Raw genomic sequence first — 24,853 nt, forward strand, 5'->3', positions numbered from 1 at the left:
GTATATATATGTGTGTATATATATATATATATATGTATATATTTATGAGGCACTTTAATTTTTGAAACACCCTATATATATATACATATATATACACAGGGTGTCTCAAACCTCCATGATGACTCTTTGTGAAAACGTAGAATAGATTGAGGTGAGCAAGAAAGTTCTGTGTCGTTTTGCGATATTTTGCGATTTTTTGTTCAGATTGACTTAATGTATAAGTATACAATAGCAGACAGCGCCACTGCAGCTCATGTACCATATTGCGCGTGATCATTTACCAATCTTTTTTAATTAATATCTCGACTATTATTGCGAATATCGCAAAACGACACAGGATTTTCTTGCCTCAATTCGTTCTACGTTCTCACAAAGGGTCATTATGGAGGTCTGAGATATCCTATATATATATATATATATATATATATATATATATATATATATATATATATATAACATATATATATAAATTATATATAATTATACTTTGTGTTCGGGTCTAATCTATGTGTGCACGAGATATAGGATACTGCGTCAAAAACGTTTAACATAACTCTAATAAAAAGAATTTCAGATTTTTCCACATTACATACTCTACTCAGAGAAAATGTTACGTTAAACTCACGAAGAGAGAGCCAAAGAAAAGATTACTCAACAAAGAGCAAGTCGTGCGATTGCTACTCATTAAAGAGAAATGCAATGTCACAGCTCAATAAAACTCGATTTCTCTCTCTTGGATCAATTGATTACTTGCAACGGCAGCAATTTAATCGTCGGATGACGAATTGAAACGGTTGATGACTGCGCTGTGTTCTTTACAATCGGGACGCGTGACGTACGTCGATGACGATGGACGACATGACCTCGGAGGTCTCGTATTCCCAGCCATGGTCGCAGGGCACGATAGACCATGAGGCGTTGGGTGCGAACGAGTACGCCGTCACGACGGTGCTGTTCTCCATAGTCCAGTCGATGTCGTATCGCGTGCATTGGCTGTACGTCTCGTTGTCGTCCTGCATTTACATCGCATCTTTTAGTCCCTTGACGCGAAACGTTGCATGAATAACACATTCGCATCCTGTGCTAAAGGCAGGATCGATTTTACATTGGGGATGCGACCGATCGCACAAATCAAATGGAAGGGAGGGGGGATTTCGAGCCGACTCCCGAAATAATGAATTCTGTTTTCGGGTTGTCACGAAACTGCACACATATAACGTAACTTTCACGCTGTTTACAGATTGTGAAGCAGCGATCTCGGATTACTCGCGCTACTTAGCAATATTCCTAAATGCAAATTAGAGAACTACGAATACCTGGAAATTTGCAAGTTAATCGCACACGACTCTGATAACTTTATACGCTTTTGGCATCTACATCTTCTAGTGACATAGCCTTACCCAAAAACGATGATGTATCTCTGGAGAGGATAAATTGTTACTTGACACCTTGAACAATTTCAATAACAAAAATTGTGATTTCATCTGTCCATTATTAGGAAGGAAATACTACCTACTACAGCTTTGCAATATATTTTCGGATCTGATACTATCCAAATGCTCAATTACTCGGATAGAAAATAAGTGTAACGTTTCAAATTCGGTTTATCCGGGGATTTTTCAAGATGCCCGAACAGTTGAAACATTAGATTTGGATCCGGATCTATTCATTAAATTTCTTGAAGCAGAATTTTGTTTGAAAAATAGATGTCCATTGAGTCACTCGAATTCAAGTGATCTTTAAGTCATATAGAGTGAATTCTCCACTCTTAATTTTTAGGAAATTTTTCCTCACTCGAAATTGAAGAGTGAATTTGATATGCTCCACCATGATAGAAATAGATTCATTCTAATCGACTAAAATATTCGCTCGTATGGAGTCAGAATCTACTTGAGGGAAACATTCATTCTTGTGATTTCGAGTGACAGTAATTTCACTCGAAACATTAGTCAAAATATTGCCACTCGAAATCACGAGAGTAGATGTTACCCTTAGCTTGGAATTCTGACTCCGTAGAATAGATTAAGGCGAGAAGAATGAAGAAATAACGATAATTTTCGAGCGAATATTTTTTGGATTCAACAAACAACACGCATAGTTTACGTGGAATACTGAGAGATACGAGAGGAAAGCTAATTCTAGTGATTATATAATATTAAATTAAAGAAGAATATCAACACATACGCACAAAATTACAATCAGCGCTAAGTGAAAAATACGGCGTGACGAGGTCACAGAAAAAAGAAGCGATAGCGACGAGAGTGATATAATACACCGATATATAATCGACACGTGTCGCGTGTCTCAATCGTAGAAGCGGTGTCGTGTCTCTACGAAGCTGTTGATACTGTCGACAACCGCACCTGAATCGCAGGAATAGCGAGCCGCCTTCTGCGAGCGGCGTCCAAGTTCTCCAAACCCGGCACCTTGCACCAATGCGACGGAATGTCTGCCATGAACAGCTGATTGAAGGCGCAGAAGCCGCAAGGCAGGCACGCCGGCAGACAAACTAGCCAGAGCAGCTGCTTTTGGTAACGACCGAACTCGCCAACGATCGGCAAAAGGTCGTCGAGATCAAAACTATCCTGCGAGACATGCGTGGCCATTCTCACGACTAGCAAGCAAGGTTTTGGACCATGAAATATGCCTTGTATCGTTATCATTCATACACTCTTTTCTTGTGAAATTTCTTCATTTTTAAGATATCCTAAATAATATTTCCCTATTTTTTCGAGAAAAAAACGATAAATTCCTCGTTATCATTAATAACACAGATTCCGCCAGATAACTTGTCAGAACAAATATTTCTTATAGTCTTTCGATCACATAAAAGCCGTACCACTTGCTCCATCACGTTAGATTTGAAAGTTAATTGAAGTTTTATATCGAAAGATCAGCGACTTTTTAGAAAAAAAAAAATCGAGTACAATAAATCGCTTGTCGTCAATGGAATAATAAAAACAAATAAACGGCTACTTCACACATCGATTCCTCATTAGTAAAGATTGAAATATTATGTCACAAACAGCAAAAAATTTGTTTATTATGTGCGTAGGAAAACTTTTTTTCGTATTTAACGAGAAGATTTGTCATGTTCGAGATTCAGCGAGAACGAATGATCGAATTTCAATGTAATCTCGTTCTCTTTATGATAAAATAGCCTCGAAATTATAATAAAAATTAGTAGAGAATTTGTAAGATATACTCCTACTTTGCTGAAAGTCATTCGACAAAAACTTGTTTTCGTGATCTTGCGTAACTGACAGCCATGAAGTCGACACAGGAACTCTGACGTCGAATCGGCATTTTCATAAAATCGAGGACGACGGAAAGATGAAATGGCATTAGAGCGGGACGAAAGCGGCACGTGTGTGATAATACTCACGTTATCTTCGGCGACTCCGCGGCCTTCCACGTTGTCAGTCTGCGTCGAGCCGTTATCATCCTGATGCTCCATTTCGTGAACTTCGGCCTCGTCTCGCGATATCGAAAGCCCCGATGATACCTTACAAAAGCCTCACGTGACGTGCATTAGCCTCCACCCAATGGACGTTTCGACCGATGCGATGCGCCTTGCATCCTCTTGTCGGTGTTCTTTCCGCGATGAAAGCGCGAAAACGACGTCCCCCTCGTGGACCCGCAAAAGTGCACCACCATGCACCTTAACGACTGCGGCGTCGACGGCGATTCGTCGCACTGCGACTTCTACTAACGGGACGGGCCCAAAATAACAAGGACACCAGTAAGTTCGAGTATTCTTCCAATTGCCGAGTTCGGTATTTTGATATTTTTTGCGATATCGGGATTATTTGTTGAAACGTCAGAGAAGAATTCGCGATCTTTTCATTTTCAATTCGATTTTCACGAATTCATTAACGGCATTAACAAATTCATTAAACAGATATGTGGTAGCCTATCACGTCTGCAAAGAGTTATGATCACGATGTGAAGATGATTGCGAAAATTATGAAGCTACAAATGTCGATCGTTTCGTACAATTCCGTCGATTCATCAAATGCTGAGCGTAATTTAATTAAAGCAAAATTGCGTTAAACCTCTGTCGATTAAAGAAATTACGATATTTGCAATTTTATGTAACTGGTGGTAACACGCGATCGCGTTCCCTTCGTTCAGCTGCACGCGAGTGTTTGCACTGAGTGAAAGAATGCATCGGAAAGTACATCGACAGTTGGTTGGTCTTTGTGTCCTTCTAATTCAATTGAGTTAAGGGTATTTAGAAGAGATTAAGAATAACGCTGACACATGCTGTATGTTACGGACGCATGACTCTCGATGCGGCAATCTGATATCCCCTCTGTCTCCTCCCCATCCGGATGAATGCGACGATTAATTTCGTATGGTTTCAATTGTCCCCGTCGCGCTGAGAAAATACTTCATTGAAAGAGAATCTCCCACTGGGTTTAACTTGAGAATGCAAATGATAATGTGAGGTAAATGTCCTAATTAGTGACCAAGCAATCTCATCCCATAAAAATAAATTTATCAATTAATAATGTATACGTTATTAAGGCTCCTGGGGAGTCGCATCATCCATCTCTTTTTAATGACGTCAGAAGCGAGAAAACGCATGCTAAAAATTCCTGCAAAATACGTCGAGATAAACAGATATATCCACAAAACGACATTTGCGATCGATTAAGTACATCTCTAAAATACTCCGTACACTTTCCTTTTGTTCTAACAATCAACAGATAATTATAAAATAAATGTGACGTGCAATCGTCTTTTCTAACCTAATTTCCTCATTATCTTGTCATATTAATTTTCCGATTATCTATTGATTTTTAGAACAAAAGGAAAGTGTACGGAGTATTTTAGAGATGTACTTAATCGATCGCAAATGTCGTTTTGTGGATATATCTGTTTATCTCGACGTATTTTGCAGGAATTGTTAGCATGCGTTTTCTCGCTTCTGACGTCATTAAAAAGAGATGGATGATGCGACTCCCCAGGATCCTTAAGACTCTTTATACCTCATCGGCCGTATCAGATTTGTGATCTCAGAAGTGAGGAATGACATGTTGACGAAAATTATGCGCCATTTATGAATAAAAATGAATATAGACGAAAGGGCATTTAAGATTGTTTGAGCGCATTTGTAAAATTGTTCGAATCCCTTTCCTTTCATGATCAATAAATCGTATAATAAGTGATAAAATGAGACACGTGAAAGGATGAAATAAGTCTGTATGTATGCTTCATTTCACCATTGACTATACAACTATTTATTAATTGTCAAGGAAAAGGGATAGCTTTCGGATAATTTCATAAGTATAATCTCAAGTGTTCTTTCGTCCATATTTATTTTTATTTAAAAATGGAACGCAACTTTTGTTAGTACGTCGTTCCTCGCTTCTGACGTCACAAATTCAACATGACCGCAGCAAGGTACGAGAAGCGTTAAGACTAGTCTTATGGATCAAAATACCGCGAAATCCTGGATTAATGACGTCAGAAACGAGAAAACGCATGCCAAAATTCTTACGTGCTATTTTAACAAATAAAGATTGTATGAAAGAACACTTTAGGTCGCTTGAATATATTTATAAAATGCTCCGAAAACTATATCTTTCTCTTATCAGTTTCGTTTCTGACATCATTAATCAAAGATTCCACAACAGTAGACCCAGGGGCTTTGAGTGAGATACACAAGACTAATTTTGTTTGAAAGCTTGAATATTTAAGGTTTCAATTGTATTGTATTTTTTCTAATTTGTGTGGGAAGATTTTCCTACATTTATAGTATTTTCTGAAAAGTGGCTGATGTACTTTTTAGTGGTATGACAGTTTAGTTTTGTCCTAGTTTGTAACATAACATGAATTTTATTTGAATACCATAAATCGACACGGGAATCATGAATATATTTTTAACGTATTGCTGACTTGAACTTGACAATCTATAAGTTAATAACTCATATTTATACTATTTAATATATTCTAGAGGAACAAGTTATGATGTTAATGCTATTTTTCTCTTATAACTTTATAATAAAATAAAATAATAAAAGATTTACAAAGCACACGTTCTTTTTAGAAATACGAATATCTTTTTAGAAATACGAAATACTTTAATATTATCATTTTATGTCATACTCAATTAGATTGCCACTAATGGGGATAAATAAATATTGTAGTACCGATTGATGACATATATATATATATATATAGATATATATATATGAGTTAAAATTACACATCTCTTGTTACTTTCCCTGTTTATAAAATATTCTTTAACCATCTCTCAATTTTAAGTTAACCATTTCACTCACTTGAAGTTAAAGAATAATTGCACAGATCTAATAAATAAACATGTGATATTAACTATCAACTTCTAACATTCAATGACTATTCGAACACTGCTTGAACTGTCATCGTCAGTAGTGCACTTGTAAAATTATAATGTTCGAGCATTTATTACGTTTTTAATTTCACTTAAAACTTGTTATATCTGGTGTATAAGTTTCAAAGAAAGAATACATGTTTAAGATAAATTTGAGCTCGTATTAACGGACTTATTAAGAAAAAAAAAGAAACGAATGCAATTGTCACAAATTGAAATCTTAGATGAAAATTTTTATCGGGAAGATCTCGCAACAATGTCATAAAGAATTGAGATATCAAGATTTTCACATGGCTACTCAGACACGTTCTCAAGCGAAAATATGGAGCAGATGTGAAACATATGTTCGAAAACGGGCAGCGTTGCAGTGGCTATGTGCATTTGAGCGACGATTGGTAATAATGGCATCACTGCGTGGTGTACAGATTTCAAATGGATTTTATTTTCGGGTCATCGTGTTTCTTTCTTTCTTTTTTTTGTTTTGTGAGAAAAGAAAAGTCACGAAACAAGAACAGGAAGCAATTCGCATTCCGCCAATTGAATCTCACGTCACCTGCCGGCGCACGCTCGCGAACGAGACGCGAACGCACTCTCTCACACTCCAAGTTCGCGCCTTTGAAGAGGATCAAATGAAACGGTGAGAAACAGTAGTCGAAATGACTCGGTATTGTATGGCACTGTCGCTTGGCGATTCGTATAATCTTGTTTCTCGCACACATCGGTACAGTCGGCCACATTAATGTCTTCATTGATATGCAATCGAATTGATCCAACACGATTGATGCATCGTGCGCGATTCAGCGCGCACGACGATCGAGAACGCGCGAAGAAATCGCGACGTAATCTTCGCGAGTAATTTCGAACGATTGACTTGACTCCGTGCGCCGAGGCTTGGTGGCCTAATTCTAATCGAGCGACCATTAATGTGACCAATTATACGTTAGACACACTTCCCGAAGAATCGTCCTCCAGTCATTCCACGATCGCTCTGGCACTCACATAAGCGATGTAGCCGAAGTCACATTGTCGTTGTCAATTGTAAATCTCCACAGGGAACACAATCCTCGCAAATCACACACAACTGACTCGAACCGAATAGGAATAAACGATACGCGGTGCATTCTCACACCGCGTGGATATGCCGCACCCTCTCCCATTCAAGTCCGATTAGCTCTCCTCGCGACTATCGTAAGCGGAACTCGCGATTAAGGAAACAAGTGAAAGAAAGAGAAAGAATTATATTCCCGAAGAAGAATCGACTTCGTGTTTTTATATCATATTCTTATTTTTAAAAAATATAAGTTTCACTTATAATCACTCGCCGTTCTGTCACTGAGAGAAATTATTCGATAAGAAATTAACAAATGTTTCCGTCAAAATGAACTTTTTCCGTCCGATGAATTTTTATATCCGACTAGGATTCTTATCATTCAATAAGAAATATCGATTTATAATTTTTTGATCGGTTTATCTGATAAAATACTAATATGATTAGAAGTATTCAATTAAATTTAATCGAATATCTTGATCAGATATAAAAATTCACCGATCGGAAATATGCGTTTGTTAATTTTTTATCAGATAATTTCTTTCAGTATAATGCTCGAATCCGCGCCAATAAATGGTCGATCATGCATAAGGCTAATTTCGCATCTTTTGGAATGGCCAAGAAGATTTTCCGAGAAAGGCGGGGAAAGATCTATTCGCACGAATTCAAAAGTCGTACGAACAAAAGTAAAACTTTATATTATCGTGCGTAATATCACCAATTCATTTCGAAATTACAGAACATGTGCATAATTTATTCTAAAAAATGTAGTTTGAAAATATCGCAGGTCGAAGTGCCACAAACGCGTTTTCCTTCACTTGACTCTTTAATTCGAGAATTAAAAGGGATTTTCGAATATCCGATATTCAAATCGCATACCCGAGTAAATGTTCCGCACAGTTTGAGATCGTCTTCGCTACATTGTACACTTGAAGAATTTTCATTCTCCCTCTCTCTCTTTCTTTCTCTCTGTCCACTTGGTGGAAATCTAAATCGCGATATCCGAATATCTAACTACTAAAATTCTAAAACACTAAAATTCTTTACACGTCGGCTGTCGTGAAAATACTTCGCTATTTTTGCATCGTGATAAGTAACTTTTGTCCGGCAGAACATCCGGTCGAACGGACGTCGTTTTAAATTCGACGTATTTTTCTCTTTTATTTATTTATTTTTTTAGTTTTCTCCCTCCCCTTGTAAATCCCCTTAAATATACAAAATAAAATCTCTTCTGTGACATCACATTTCTCGAAATAACTCAATACCCTTTCTCCCCTTTCTTTAGTTTTCTCTTTTTCTCAAGTTGATAATCCGTCGAGATCCGACGGATGTCCGCGAGACGCGGCGAATTTGGCGCATTTCCCTTAGCTCGATACCGATCGCAGCTGCAATTGGGGCATCGAGTTGAGCAAGTGTCGATGATTAACGTCCCCGATCGGCAAGGGACACTGAGTGCGTGTCGATTCGATCGCCCCTCGCGCGAGAATAGGCCGTGATTTTCTTTCGTCGTCGCGCGCCTGTTCGCGATCCTGTCGGCTTTCTGGTCGCGACACAGAAGGGGGAAGGGGGCCTTATTCTACAGAGATCGGCGGATATCGAGTGCCAGGAGGTAGCTGAAGGAGAGGGTGGAGCAACGGCGGCACAGGCGGACATTCGTCCAGCATCGTCCACTTTATTTTTCGCTTCACCCACGCATAATAGATCGCCCAAAGACACATTTTCTCTCCAACATACCTCAAATATAATTATATCTCGATCCGATCGTCTCTCGATCGGCAGCATTCGGCGGCACACATACATACACGTACAGGTGCACATGCACACACACGCATTCTCTTTCTTTCCTCTTTCTCCCTTTCTCTCTCTTTCTCTCTCTCTCTCTCTCTCTCTCTTTGTATCTCTCTTTCTTTCTTTCTCGCGCGCAACATACCAAATGACATCCACACACGCAACATTTTTTTTTCTTTTTTTTTATTTTTAATTAGTTCGCCCATCTCATCGCGGCGGTGGCGTCGCTCGCTCTTGGCGTCTGACCCCGAGGAAGAACATCGAAGACCGTTTGCCGTTGCTAAATCGCGGGGGGAGTCTCGAGCGAGTATAGTATAGCTGTCAGCTAATGACAGTCGCTGAATGCGCGGGAACAATTCCCCTGTCGCGACAATTTCGCGGGAGCGCGAGATCCACACACTCACGGATTTTACCTACCCCCGACTTCCTTTTGATATTATCACTATGCTTTTGAAGCTTTTGTGCGGCACGATATGCCTGGCGGTTAATTGATTAACAATTAGTCACTATGGAACACGCGATTCTTAATTGACGGATCGCAGTTTCGTTCGATCATCCTAATAGCGCGGAAGCTCGCCTCGCGGCGAAAAGAGTTGCCACGTCGCTTCAATCGACACGCGTCCCTGCAGTCTGCAGGGGTGCGCTCCGCTCCGAACGAAATTCTCCCCTAATTGTCGGGAACAGAGGAAGAGAAACCGAGAGGAAAAATAATAAAAAAACGACTCGCCTCTATACCCCCGCGATACTGCTCGTCGATCGCCATCGCCGCGCGGTCAAGCGCATCGAACAACAGATTTACGCGTTGGGCTCGTGTTTCGCGGCTCAATCGTTAAAAAATATTATCGAAAATATTGTCTCGTACGTACAAGGACACCGCAGGCGGGCAGCGCATCGCAAGGACGTTCGCGAGCCCGCGGGATCGTCAGGAATCGTCGGGAAAATGGCGATGCTGCAACTGCTGCTAGTGCAAGGTAACCGCGATATCGGAGTGACTTAACTGTAAGAGTCCCGTGAAGAGTATATCCGAAGTCGAACGGCTTTAACTACGTTAAAATACGTCGAGTCTCCTGGTCCCTTGCCGCGGCCATTCTGATTGATGACGTCAGAGGAGTGGAAAAATTCGCATCCAAAATTTCTACAAGATATGTCGAAGTAAAAAGATATATCCAAAAAAGGACACTTGCAAGCGATTAAGTACAGCTCTAAAATACTTTCAACACTTTTCTTTCGCTCTAATAATCAATAAACAGCCGTGACAAATTAACATGACGAAATAATGAGAAAATATAGGTCAGAAAGAAAAGTTGCATGTCACGTTAACCTCACATTCATTTATCGATTATCAGAGCTATAAGGGAAAACGTGTTCAGAGGTGCGCTTAGTCGATTGCGGGTGTAATTTTTTGGATGAATCGTTTTATTTCGACATACTTTGGGGATTTTGGACATGCATTTCCTCGCTTGCGACGTCATCAATCAAGATGGCCGCGGCGAGCAGCTCAAGAGCTTCAAGACGATCGCAAGAAAGAGAAAAAGACGTAAAATGTACTGTCGATCTTTCTCTTCTCTTTGGCATCCTGTGTCAAGTTTTCCGTGCCTGTTCGCACGGAATTTCTAATGACATTCTACGATTATTTGTGACAATACGATCGCTAAGTCCCGAGATTGCTAGAGCAGATGTTTTCCATCGATCCCGCGGGCCGACAGACGGCGCGATACGGCCCGCCCCGCGATACAAAATTTATATTTACTTTTACACGTGTTTGCTTTCGCTTTCGTTTCTCCGTACATCGACGATCCGTTCTCCCTTCTCGAACGTGACGCCGCGATTCACGACGAATCACGAGCCAACCACATCACATCACGCCATCAGCAACACCCTCATCATCTCATTCTCAGCATCAGCATCAGCAGCAACATCAACATCAGAACATCATTATCATCATTGTCACCAACATCTTCTCTCCCCGATCCGCTCCTTCAGTCATCATCGACGCATCCTTAAGTATAAACTTCGCTCCCTATTTCACAGCGCACATCATCACTGATACAGCGTAATGCACACGACTTTTAAATGTAGACTACGTAATACGCTCTCACACGTACACGTTCCCTAATAAGCATCGCACGCACTCTAGGAGTCTCGACGATGAAAAGGCTAACAACTAATTAGTCGACAAGGCGTCGCTTTGTCGCACTATGAGTGTCCCCCGGGGCTGGCTTCGCGTGCCTGCTGCCGCAGGGCCAGAAGTCCTCGTCGTCGCGCACCGAGGATCACCACCTTCCGCCGCGACGACGGCCTCGCGGCGTCCCTTCCGATCGACCACGAAGGAGGAAGAGTCGCGAGACGTCGCTACAGTGGAACGTTCGTGTCGTGTATATGGGATGGTGGGTTTCGTCTAGTGCTGTCAGTTCGTTATTTGTTATTGTCAAAAAATTAATAACCTGGATATGTCAAATTGCTTCATGTACTCGTTAAATTAACTTTAGCCGCGCGCTTTTGTGCAGAAGGCGTACGGACGCAAAATAAAGCCGCCTTCTCTCAGTCTGGGTGTAGGCTTGAAGCCCTCAACTTAATATGTACGAGCTATACACGGGTATATACCTGGTAAAGACACGAGTGTATCCGGGTATTCGGGTAAAACCCGAAAGAACCAAATATCCGAAACTGACAGCACTAGTCTTTCGTCTCGAAGAAAGCTTCTCACAGCTATGTGGTGATCTAGAGCGGCTATAGTCGGAGCCCCCAGTATTCTTCACGTCGGGTGAGAACTTGCTGCGTTAACTTCCTATGACTTTTAAGAATCTTTGGCATATAAACGTTCGAAACTTACACGGACTTGCCTGCATGGAAAAAGAAATTTGGATCAACCAAATGTCTGGCGAAATATCAACGAAACACAATTCTGCTTGATCTGGTTAGAGTTACCACAATTAATCAAGCTAACGAGATTCCAGTTAACCAAAAATCTCGTCAACTTGGGCAGAATTCTGGTAATTCAAACCGGAATTCTGATTCGTTCACACTTCACCAGATATTTGATTAATCCGAACAAACTTTTTTTCCGCGTTGTTTCGCGGCTCTCCGTTGAGGGAGAATTTTGCTTATGGTCCCCTGATCTGACAGGACGCAGAAGCTGATTGAGAAAAATGTCTAATCTACGGGATAGGGATCATCCGTCCGACGAGGACGTCATGCGCGCGATACTCGTGCGAAGCCAGCCCGATGAAGCACGGTGCTCGCGAGTGGACTCTCCTCTACCGACGATCCCGACATGTGCGTTTCAGGCTCGATCAGGTTCTCGAGGTAGAAGGGAAAAAGGGGGACTTCGATCGTAGGATATGCTGGATCAGGATCGTCCGACAGAGTCGTCGTCCTTTGCGGTCGTTGCGAAAGGATCGCGCAGTCGCGTGAACCGTGCTCTCGTCAGGGTAGAACGTCGACCCCTCGCACACGAGAGTCTCTCCGAAAATCACAGTCGCATATATATCTATTATTTCTTCTTTTTTTTGTATTTTCGTATCTTTTGTCACCCTTCCGTCAGGCGGCCGACTGTAGTTCGTCGCTCCGCTTCGTCTTCTACGATCTCCCTCTCTCTTTCTCTCCCTCTCATGCTCTCTTTCTATCACTCTCTTTCTTTCTTTCTTACATCACAACCTTTGTTTCAACCATTCACCAATTTCACGCTTCACTCTTATACACCAGCTTGTTCCCCTCTTACGCTCTTCATCACCCCATTGGTGGGCACCGATGACGCAATTCGCGATTTACTGCCGGTGCCGAGTCGATCCTTTGGAAAATAAACTACTAATGCAAGTGTGATCATTGCGCAATTTTGGAGCTGCGACTAAATAAAAATTTAGCACGAGGAATAAAGACATTTGTATTCCGTAAATTTTTTTTTCACTAGCATGTATCAAATTACATCACCTTTAACACGACTCAATGTTCTGAACTTTCAATTTTGGTATTTAAATAATTCTCTCGATATATAGATGTATATAATAATAAAAATAAAAAACTTAACAACATAAAAAATATATAGATTAAATCACTATCATTTACATCTCCCGAGATCGTGTGGTTCCTGTTTGAGCATGACTTCTTTTCTCGCCCTTTCGTTAACCCGTAACAGGTACAATGGGATCCCAGGGACCCCAACTAATTTTATTTTTGTGATAATTCCTAAACTATCCACTGTATAGCGCTAATATTTTCAATACCTTTCGAATAACAGTTTGACAGTTTTCAGTGTGACAAGAAAAGATCATCGAGTTACTTGTAAGTAGCTGTGAATTATATGCATTTGTTTTTCGCCTGGGGTCACAGTGACCCCATTGTACTGTTAACGTTACTTTTATGAAAATAATTTTCTTAATCTTCAGCTTAATATGACTCATTCTTCACGCAAATGAATAAAAGCCTTTCAGTTAGTAGAACCTGAACTGACGTCTTACAACTCAATATATTCATCAGCTATTGCGTTTAATAATTTCATCTATTTTAAAAATTGAAGAAACTGAAAGATCTAAAATTATTTTGCCATCCAGAGTAAAATGTAATAAATTGTCTTAGAAGTAAAGATACGAAGTCCAAAGAAGTATATGTTAGATGCAATGAACCAGATATGCACCAAATGTGCAAATACTATCTGTAACGATTGCATCTAAAAACCCTCTAAGATTTTAATATTGTATTTAATTTAACAATACTTGTTTATATTTTTTATATAATCTATAATTTATAGACTTAGATTAAAACATAAATTTTTTCTTTTTCTGATTATTTGTCTTTCAGTGTATTTTATTTTAACACTGTCCACACATTGTGTTCATTTTATAATCAGTTAATGTTTTCTTTTAGATTACTGAAAAACTGAGACTGTTATTATATATGTCTAGTTGTAATATAATATTCATAAAGTATTATTTTCGAACTATAAAGCGTTTTTCTTTCTATCTTTTATTATCATGTTAAAAATGGCAAAAATTTATTGAGGTTCGCCGGACCCCAAGTTTGTAGCTATAACTTGACTAAAAAGGCATGGTACCTGTTACGGGTTAAAACAATAAAATTCCACATATGTACACATTTTTATGCATTATCTGAGAATTCGCTGCCCATATTAAGTTTTTAGTTACAGCGCACTGAAAATCGTCCACAGTGTACGACACGACATGTTCCTTGTCAAGCATTTGCTCAACTGAATACACAAGTATATTGAGGAATAAAATACAGTAACGTGTCAGTTTAGTAAAAAATAAAAAAAAAATGCATCATATCAAACCAATTGTATAAGGCGTATGTATACGGCTCTCGTATATATCGACGGATATGTCAGAGCGTATAAATACGCCTCTCGTATATGGGCAGCCGCTTTCTCAGGGCGCATATATACGCCTCTCGCAGCCAAAAGGTTAATCGATATTAATGTAGCAGCCGATTCGCGAGCTTTTACTTCGCCACTGAGTTTTCGAGAGAATGATCGATCTTGGCACCAGTTTACAATAAAATCGGAATCAACCGCGAATTCCGACAATCGTTATGCATGGAAATTGCAAGCTCTCAATTGTGTATCAAGACAGGCGAGCGATCGAGTTTTTTGCAAGATGCGAAAAGATGCGCATCGCCGTCCTCCTTATCGTGGCATTCTTTCACTCTCACTCTCTTCCTCTCTCTCTCTCTCTCTCTCTCTCTCTCTCTCTCTCTCTCTTTCTCTCTCTCTTTGCCTAATCACTGCTACATGGAATGTATAAAGGAAAAGGATACTCGCGCCTCTTTTACCGAGTCCATCGCAATCGAGTAATTTGCTATCGATCGCGATTGTTAATTAACCGTCGTCGGTGATAACCATGCTGATACAGAAAGTTATCAAAGCAATCTCGGCGAAATTTTGGCGTTCAGGGCATTGCGTTTCTCGACAAAGAGAAAATATAATTGACTTTCTCGATAAACACAAAAAACGGTATGTCGACAAATTACCGTCAACAGTAATATTCAACCATTGCATTTTTATGTACTGAATTACTTGGTAAATTTTGTTAGATCGAATATATAGTATCATATTCTGCAATTTATTAATTCAAAAAAAAAGGTACAAAAATGCTTCCGACAGATTTTGGAAAATCATTCGCTATTGAACAAATAGCACCGCGGTAGCCTTAAAATACATACAGAATCAATTCCTCGGATAAATATTGCCACAAACTCGAGATATTTTCCTGTGTTTTTTTTCACAAGAAGGAAATCCATCAATCCGCGACAAGACATTAGTTTTACTTTACAATTTGTGAGAATCTTGTCATAGAAAAATAGTTTATATCCTTCCCTTTTGTGAAAGAGGTACTAAAAAAAATATATTCGTCCTCCCTGTGTATTCTATTAAACATTAATATATCGATAGATATTTCAAATCGGTAATTAAATGTCTCATTTGCTTATTTACAATTTGGCAATATGTTACAAATTACCTACCGAGAATAGTCCATCATTATCATTGTATTTAATCGTTATATGACCTAACAAATATGTAAATAAAAATCAAATATGTAAATCAAAAATTGATGTATACACACCGCTCCAACAAATAAAAACAAATAGATTAATCTTTCTTCTCGCTCTCTCTTTCTTTCTATAAATCGCACGTACACTGGACGCGACCTAAAATGATTCTCGTAAAAACCCAGGCTACGAAATATCGTGTGGCAACACTTATGCGGGACAATATATACAACAGACGTCATCACATTGCAAAATATAATCCACGAGTATAAAAATCACCGCGGAGAACGTGTCGTTTTGTACGTGCATCGGTTTCATCGACGAGAAAATTCAAGTCGCACGAGTTCTGGCCAGAGACGCAAGGTACATAACAAGTCAGCCAACGTGTGATCGTCCGAAACATTCTCACAGTCTCATTTTATCGGATGAGTGCCAGAGAATTGTGCGTTTCCACGCTGACATGTTTTGTCAAAACACGCTTGCCCCGTGTTTTAAGCTTGAGAACTTGAGACTCCTACGCTACGTCATTATACATCACCCTCTCTCACACTCCAAAATTCACATAAGAGGCGGATACGAGTAAGGGATGAGGGATAAGGTATACGAATGGAATCGCGTTATAAAATACTCAAATTACGAAAAGTACCGGCACACCCGCTGGCAAAAGTATTTGGAATGCATGGCACTACCACAGACACGTTTCTCGACGACGCGACGTAACCTTTGCATCGCATTGTTGCGGCACACCGACCGGCCGGCCTCTTTTTGACGGAATGTCGCTCTACACTTGTGACATATTACACATCTAATCCAGTTTCCGAAAAAATAGGCAATGGACTCTACACTGAACACGATTCGCGGTCGGCACGGCGCTGGCTACGTGTCATCAAGCACGCGGTATAAGCGGAGGTAGAAGTACGGGATAGTTGAGACAACCTGTGTGATCAAACGTGGAGGAGTTGTTTGTGATTGCGCGAATGCAGCGAGTATCGCCTTCTCCACGCGCGTTCTCTCGTTCAGGAAGAGATTCACTCTACTCTATTTCTCCAAGCGACACTAGGCTATGTCAATTACCCGTTAATTACGCGACTCGACTAGTTTACGCGATTACGGTATCGCTTCAAAGTGCTGGTGAGCCGTGAAGGGGCCCTTCCGTCATGCAAAAGCATCACGGGACGCCCCTGCACGGTAACGTGCGACCGGGAAGACGATGATCTCACCCAAAAACAGACTCGAGTGAATTTGCAGTGCGCCTCAGACGTCTCACATGGAAGGAAGAAATGAGTGTTTAAAAAATTGTCTGGACAAGCCGTGCAGCGTTGTTCCAATGGCAGTGCGAAAAGCTCTCTCTTTCTCTCTATCTTTCTTCTCGTCTGTGGCGCTACTTGCGAATACCGTGATCGCGTAAAGTGCTCGATTACTAAGAGGGATGTGTAGTATATCGAAGGGGGTTACAGAGCAAAAGGAGAGTGTTTTTGAGGGGGGTAGAAATGGGGGTGAGGGGTTGATCTTGAGCACTCGATATCATTTGTTCCTACGGACGTTTAAGGCCGGACGAGGACTTCGGTACAACTAAATCACTTATACCAGCAAAATATTAACTTTAATGAACCAACAGATCAACATTCACGTACGGGGAAAAGTAACATACACAACATCTCGGCTCATACAACTACAACAGATCACGCGAATATTCGCGCAGCACGATCGGACCAGGGTTCATCCACAACGAATCCTCCCGATCTATCACATTCAGTCTCTCTTTCTCTCATTTTCAATCACCCTGTCTCTCTCCCCTCGTCTCATTCTCTCCTTCGTTACTCATTCATACGTCACTCTGACTGCACAAGAAACCGAAATCTTTCATACGTGCATAAAATTCGACTCTCAGCACTGACAGCTATAGACGTGATTCGGAATCTGGCGCACATCATTAAAAAGCTCGACGAGGGCTTCGCAACGTGTCAATTGTAAATTACTGTGAAGCAAAAGATCTCTCTCTCTCTCTCTCTCGTTCTTTCTCTCTTTCTCTCTCACACTCATGCGTACACACGTTTGTATTTTACTGTATCTTTCACTCTCTTTCTTTCTCATATCTCTCACGCTACCACTTTATTCATCCAAAATTCTCCTCAAGTCTCTTTCGCTCTCACTCTTCTTCACTCACACATGTACTCTCCGCTCAACCTCTCTCGGTTTTGCTGCATCACACTTGTGGTATCTTACTCTCTCTCACATCTTCTTTCGTTCATTCCTCTCACAATTCATGATCATCACTCCATCCATCGAAGTCGACTATTCTCTCAACAGGTTTAATCTCTCAATCATGCGGACGTAGAAGCCGCAGACTCGTTTACCAGACATACTTGCAACATCTCTCAGCAGGCTTCGGCCATGGCTCATTCATCGGCAACATTCACTTGCACTCCTCATCATCCATTGTCGGCATTCGGCAGACAGGTACTTATTTATTCTTTCTCTCTCTCTCTCTCTCTTTCGTTCGTTCGTTCGTTCTTTCACTCGCTCACTCTCGCTCACTCTCTTTCTCGCTAAATACCCTTTCTCTCGGATCATAGGCTGCATTCGACGCCGATATCGATAAAATACCGTCGCCAGGATAGGGACACGTGCAGACTCATCACCCCATCTCGTCATCGCTTCGGAACTCACGCACATCCATCAACTCGCATCCGCAACATCCAATCTTGTTGTCTTTGTATTGTGTTTGATAGCTTTCTAGTCAAATCAAATTGCACGACAGTACAACCGTGGGGTGATCTGTAAACAACAAAAGCGAGCCAAATATCAGTCACCGTCGCTCATCGGTGCTTCCTTTTTGGGGAGGGAGGGGTTTCGGGCAGGCGTCTATCGCGTACACGGCGAGTCCGAGGGACAGAGAACAACGCTACGACGAAAGGTAGCGCACTCCTCTCGACATTAAGAATTTCTCAATGTCGCTACACGCTCTCGCGTGCTCGTCTATGCGCTTTCTTTCTCTCTCTCTCTTTCTCTCTCTTCCGCCCTCCCCCTTCTCTACGTTTCCTCTAACGATCCTGTCCTAACTAAACTTGCTACGAGAATATCGCACAACTAACAACACTCGCCACCGCAGCAACGAGGACAACGTACGACAACAATGTAACTGATCAAATGTGCGAAAACATGAAGGCGGAGAAGGAAAAGCGCGTGAAGAGAAGCGGTTAAGGTAGTGGAGATACTTTTCGTCGCTAATGAAACACGGGCTGTGAAGTATGACTGTATAAACTCAAAAAATAAAATGCTGTGTCGGTGAGTCTTTTAGAGTGAGAATAAATCGCGCCAAGATCATTGCGAATAATTAGACCTGATATTGATAGGTGTCGAGGAAAAATGATGGAGTACTCACCAACTGGACGTAGCGTTGGCGGCGGTCTTGAGCTTTCGAATCTCCTTTGCGGCCCAGGTTGCCAAAGTTTTAGTTTTATGAGTGCGTGATTTCCGACCCTTGGTCAACAGCTCGTTGAGCGGCTCGGTTTCTACCATCGGCAGTAGTTTGGCTCCAAACACGGTAACGAGGTCACCCAATAAGCCCACAGAGGCTGACACGTTACCCTCGGAGTGCTCGCGGTCTTGGGCTATGGCGGTAATGAATTGCAAAATGTACGGCACATGCGGCTCGATAAAAGTGATAGCGGCGTCTGGACAGTTGTTCGCATCTCCACGAAGACCCTGGACTATGCCAGTGTAAGCTTCGAGCACGCCCTCACGCAATTCGTTCAGATAATCGATCATATCGTAGTCGCTTCTGTCAACGTTAGCCTGCGACGCCTGCACCAAGGTCTGCAGCACGACGTCCAGATACTTTTTGAATTCTGGACCAATACTCAACGCGATATCGCCGAAGGCCGAGAAGATCTGGGGTTTCACCGACCGGTGGACCGCGTTGTTGCCAAGATTCTCGAGCAACAGTGTCATGATCTCGTCGCAATAGGGTAACATCTTACTCTTGAGGGCACGGCAGATGTCGCCAGTTAAACCAACCGCAGCGCAGCATACTTGATATTCCGCGTGATTCTTCAAACCAAGGCAAAGATACGGCTTAAATGCCTCCATATATTTCAAGAAACCTTCGCCGAGCACCTCGACGAGAGTGGAGACAGCCATGAGTGCGTCTTCCTGAACACCACCTGCCTTGCAAGAATTGGAGCTGAACATGGCTAGCAGTGCGGTCATGATTACGTCGGATATCTGCGGCGCATCCTCAGCAGTAACTTTACGTAGTACTGACTGTAGAGTTGCACATAAAAGAGACTGCAAATCATTATACTGAGCACGATCCGAATGACTTTGTATATGCGACTCCATCTGTAGTACTTGCTGTAATCTCTCCAGTATCACCATTGTGGTCTTCTGCACGGTCACGTAACAATCACGCGGCGAGTTCTTCACCATCTCCATCAGCGCTTCGTAAGCGGCAGATCTCAGATTCGCCTGCGCTCCATCCGGTCGATCCGTAGTTTCCAAGAGTCGTTGAACGATAAAATCGAAGTACTGAGACATGCAATAAGTTTCTGGCTGATTGCCGTCCTCAGTGGCCTCCGCGGACTCATAGCTTGCCTCTGCCAACCCCGTGAACGCCCAACACACATTCGCAGCGACACGCGGCTCGGCTTTCAGTCCATTTACCAGGGATTCCAACAACGGCTTCAGGTAAGTTTCGTTTATCGCGGCGTCTGGAATGATCTCGCAAATACGGCCGAACGTCCACGCAGCCGTGTCTCGAACGACCACACTGTTGTCGTACATCAATTCGATAAGGGTGGGCATAGCTTGTTCCACCAACGGTTTCAAGGTGGTGGGTTCTAATCCTCCTAGGATAGAACCGAAAGCCATCAGAGCCGCATCTCTATACCTCCAATCAGGGCTCTTGATATTGTCTTTAACGAATGGAAGAACGAATGGAACGATACTCTCTTCGCAGCAAGAGGACAACAGCATCAAACAGACACCAGCGGCTTTAGAAGGATTCCAATCGTCTTCATCGTCAAATTCTTCCTGTTTAGTTAGCTTTTTCATGAGCACCGGCACTAGAAACTGTAGAGCCCCCTTAGCGTAATGTCGCGAGACCTTTAACGGCAGCCGGCATCCTTCCGATGCTTCGCTTTCTTCCATCGACAAATCGACTTCTTCGTCAGATACATTCGACCAGAATTCAATTCCCTGCAGTGCCACCTCATCGATATCAGACTTCATAGCCTCCAAGGTAATCTATAACAAAACGTTCATCAGTAAATACATATCCATAGTATAATAACAAAGCACCATCTTACGAAATACAATCAATACTATTTTAAAATTTTGAGACAGAACAAAGGTTTCGTCAATATTTATGTATCTCATGCGTTCAGTTAAAGAATTATTTTGAATTTGCAAAAATAAAATTCGGACTTGACTATGGCATTGCAAAAAATTATCATGGAGTTATTCCAAAATGTATTTTGAAGTGAGTGTCTCAAGCTAATCTTCCTTTATGATAATATTTCTTCTCGTTTAACACTGATAATTATCTGTATAGATTGAAGACAGAAGGATACTAATATAACTTCATACATCTCCTAGATGTACTTAAAAAATCTCATTAAAAAATACTTAACAAATTTTAAAAAATGACGAGGTTTTCGTGCTTTTCAAACTCGTCATGTATTATTTTACTAAAAAATTAATTTCTTCTTTCAATTTCATATAATAAATTGATATGAAAAATAATAAAGGAGAAATGCAAATAAGTACATCTTAGAGATGTATAATGCAACAGTCAAATTTAATTTCGTTATCTAAGCGAGTTCGTTTTTTGTGTTCCCAATTATGAATAACATTGATTCTTATTAATTGAATTGTCTAGCACTTACAGGAAAGAGTGCTGGTGCCATATATGGTTCCATGTATTGATAGTAGAGAGACATAATTTTCACAAGACACTGCAATGCAGCTACTCTGATTTGTGTATTAGTGGACTGAGTGGCTTCGCACACAACTTCCATGATGAAGTTTCTCTCTGACTGTAAGTAGAAGTAGAAATTATTCAAACGATGTTCATCACTTATTATGCCAAGGTGTATAAGATTTACATGCAAAATACCAACCTCTTTCTCGAAATTTCCTTTGGTGAACTCGAGCGAATTATATAACGCGCTTGTGGCCGCCAATCTAACATGATTCGACGTACCCGAACCATTCATGCCGTGAATAATAGCAGTAAGAATCTGGTTTGATTGTGATACTAATACTTCGCTCTCGATCTCTTGGCAGATATATCCGATAGTCTCTAGAGTGGCCTCCTTCATTATGTCGGTACTGGACGGGTTGGTGACATTATTGAGTAGCACCTCTATCAATTCATTCCATTGCCCCATAGGTAACTCAGCAACAGCGACGTAAGCGACGCATTGCGCCGCAGAACTTGGCCTATTGTTCTCAGTTCCTAACGCTCCTAAAATCTGTAAGAGAGCAAACGTCCCGCTTTGTCACTTACAAGAAAAATGACTTGTATATTTGAAAATTTCTATATTAATACGAACATTCAATAATAAATATTTTAATAAGGTGACACAATAAATTGTCAATAAGGTGACACAATATTTTGTACATATTTCTATTTGGACTACACTCTGCATAATCCAAAACAGATATTAAAGATCTAAATAGTATTTAACATTAATATATCTAAAGCAGGAGAGAAGTAGATAATGATGAAGTTAAAACATTATCTTCCCACAGTTTCCAATTTATATAGCACATGCAATATTGGACATAATATTGACATATATCGTACACAAGTAACATGCATGTATTACGATGTAAATTTGTTATATTATTTCACATTTTATTATTACTTTATATTATCAAAAATAAATTGAACATAGTTATCAATAATATAAAAATATAAACAAATGCTGTCTTTATTTAACAAACTTATGCCTGTTTTTATCAATGGATCACTTAAATCTTCATCTACACAAAAAACAGTATGTTTAACCCACACATAAATCTGATTGTACTAACCAGATTCAATAGTAGGTTACAGAACAACAAATTATGTGTGGTTGTTGCAACCACATTACTGAATTACTAGGATGCCTTGTAGCAATGATGATCTGATTGCTCCAACTAAAAGTGTGCACCCACGATAAATGTCTGCACAACAGATTTCTGGTTGCTAACCAGATCACATAAGCAACTGCGTTGATGCAGTTGATGTATCAAATCAGCCATACACATTACTACCACTAGAGATTGATGTAACAAAAATAACCAGGATGAAACAACTATACTGCAAACTAAATATCTCTGACTATGTGCACCACATCTTTCTTTTTTTCCATGTGAATTTTAAGCTCAGATTAAAGTTCCATCGATATCGGTGGAAACAGGTTCAGTAAACAAAGCGAAACATTAACAGCGAAGCAAGGTACAATAAATGTACCTGATACTTACATTTTTCTTGATATATTCCCTTGTTTCAGCAGGAATAGCAAGCCAGCGTTGCTGATACTGGAATTTCATATCAGGGTCCTTGGAGGTAAGTTGGTTCTTGAGCTGTAAGCCCGCTGCCATACGGGCAATGGGGCTCGCGCCAACTGTGAACAGCACAGCGCTGAGTCGTTGTACGAATTCATGCTGAAACACATAAGGTCAAGGAACGATCGGGATGAGCATCGCCTTTACTGTAGGAAGCACAATTAAAATACACATGGTTACAGTTACTCACGAGATTAGCATCAGCCGCTTGTTGGAGAAAGCTCTGGGCAGCCACCAGCTCATTTTTATCTGCAAATCGAACAGACACATTTTACTTTCCCAGGACGGCGAATCGCTCGCGAATTGTAGGTTAGACGAGCAGGACGCGTTGCCCGATGCGTATCGTCATGCAGCGACGTGCGGACGCGAGCAACCGTCACGCAGGACAATAGTTTTCCCGCGGCGAACAAAGCGCCTAGCAACAGTCCGCCAGAACACGATATCGCGCGTCGCCGTGCTCCGAGCTGGCCCGCGATCTTATCCGTTCGCATCAACGGCAAGCGCAACGGCGAGGAACGCGCGATGCGAGCCTGCGAGTCCGCGGTGGACAGCCACGTTGTGCACGTTGTGACTAATCTGCCGGAACGAGAGGGGTAACGTGCACACACGGCCGCGACGTACTCATACTCGAGATCGTTTTTCGTGCGCGCGAGCACGGCAGAGATCGCGCTCCATTGTTCGACGAGCGAGATTTCGCGAGAACCTCGGCCAGGCGAAAACGGCGGGCCGGTGTCGTGCATGACGTCGTGACGGCACGATGGACACGGCGGAGGTCTCGCTCTCGGTTTCGCACTCACCCGACGAGACGGTCCTTTCCAGGACCTGGATTAGCTGCAGCGTCGTTGGATCCATCTGCATGGCTACGGTGAAGTGTTCTCGATCGCGCAGCTCGTCACAGTACCCGTCCCTCGGCGATACAGCAGGAAGAAGTTTTGTATCTGCTCCCTAGCACGAAATATCTCCTTGTCGCGACCGGCGGATACCCACATGTAGCCACCACCGAATCAACTGCCTTCGATGTCCCCCCCCACCTAGACGCCCACTTCCTGCTGCCTGGCGATTCTCTCCTTCTCACTCGCGCCGAGCCGAGCCGTCGCGCAGCCTGTCTCCCTCTTCTTCCTCTTTTGCTCCCCTTGGCGCGCGCTCGTTTCCGTCACGCAGCGCAGCAACGTGCGGCGTAGTGATACTCACACCTTTGATATTCTCGCGCCCGCTCCGCATGAACAGTCCGATACGCGACATGAGGGACGCGGAAACGCGACGCCGTTCATGACGAATGACGCAATGACGAGGCGGCGATTTTCCCAAATGTGAAACTATCGTCGCATTTTTTCAACCGCGACAGTGTTATGTCTTTGTGAGTGCGGACTATTTTCTCCGCGCGCGCGGATGCACCTAGCGCGCACGCGCAGCTGCCACGAGCTCACCACTTGGTGGCGCGACAGTATAATGCATTAGCCGCGCAGTCGTGCGCAGAATGGCCGTTATGATGGCGGGTCTTTTGATATGAATGTTCGAAATAGAGGTAATATTTCGACGAGGTAATACTTAAAATTCATTGGCTTTAAAGGATTTAGCGTAATAGAAAATTTCACTAT

General features: G+C 41.7%; 2 protein-coding genes across 6 annotated transcripts in view; both read right to left on the bottom strand.

Moving 5' to 3' along the window:
* The window catches only part of LOC116854142 (carcinine transporter), an 8,608-nt gene extending 5,093 nt beyond the window's left edge, over positions 1-3,515 (bottom strand). The window contains exons 1-3 of one of the 2 annotated variants that reach the window (XM_032835761.1): positions 3,386-3,457; positions 2,364-2,585; positions 840-1,013 (exon numbers count right to left, since the gene is read on the bottom strand). In XM_032835761.1, coding sequence (XP_032691652.1) covers positions 840-1,013; positions 2,364-2,585; positions 3,386-3,457 — 468 coding nt within the window. Of the gene's footprint in view, positions 1-839; positions 1,014-2,363; positions 2,615-3,385 lie in introns of both variants that reach the window. The other variant, XM_032835762.1, reaches the window with a different exon arrangement.
* Positions 3,516-3,568: 53 nt separating this feature from the next.
* On the bottom strand, positions 3,569-24,366 carry LOC116854141 (importin subunit beta-1). Of its 4 annotated transcripts, none has more exons than XM_032835757.1 (7): positions 24,053-24,366; positions 23,446-23,504; positions 23,172-23,354; positions 21,821-22,174; positions 21,587-21,736; positions 19,084-20,945; positions 3,569-3,708 (listed from the first exon to the last, which is right to left on the bottom strand). In XM_032835757.1, the coding sequence occupies exons 1-7, from the start codon at positions 24,111-24,113 to the stop codon at positions 3,663-3,665; spliced, it is 2,715 nt and encodes a 904-aa protein (XP_032691648.1). In that variant the 5' UTR covers positions 24,114-24,366; the 3' UTR covers positions 3,569-3,662. The 4 variants fall into 4 exon arrangements, with proteins under 4 accessions (XP_032691648.1, XP_032691651.1, XP_032691650.1 ...); XM_032835760.1 differs by having other exon boundaries at positions 3,581-3,705; positions 24,053-24,365; XM_032835759.1 differs by lacking the exon at positions 3,569-3,708 and adding an exon at positions 15,249-18,476 and having other exon boundaries at positions 24,053-24,360.
* Positions 24,367-24,853: the final 487 nt, after the last annotated feature.

This window comes from Odontomachus brunneus, unplaced genomic scaffold (genome assembly GCF_010583005.1).
Source record: "Odontomachus brunneus isolate Ranch 3 - 2012 unplaced genomic scaffold, Obru_v1 Obru_scaffold_008, whole genome shotgun sequence".
In the NCBI taxonomy this organism is placed as follows: domain Eukaryota; kingdom Metazoa; phylum Arthropoda; class Insecta; order Hymenoptera; family Formicidae; genus Odontomachus; species Odontomachus brunneus.

Excerpts from the sequence above, each read along its gene's own strand:
- LOC116854141 (XM_032835757.1), bottom strand. The coding sequence starts at position 24,113 with ATGCAGATGGATCCAACGACGCTGCAGCTAATCCAGGTCCTGGAAAGG. Across the intron at positions 23,355-23,445 it reads AAGCGGCTGATGCTAATCTC|CATGAATTCGTACAACGACT; the intron begins GTGAGTAACTGT and ends TATGTGTTTCAG. Across the intron at positions 22,175-23,171 it reads GGGAATATATCAAGAAAAAT|ATTTTAGGAGCGTTAGGAAC; the intron begins GTAAGTATCAGG and ends GCTCTCTTACAG.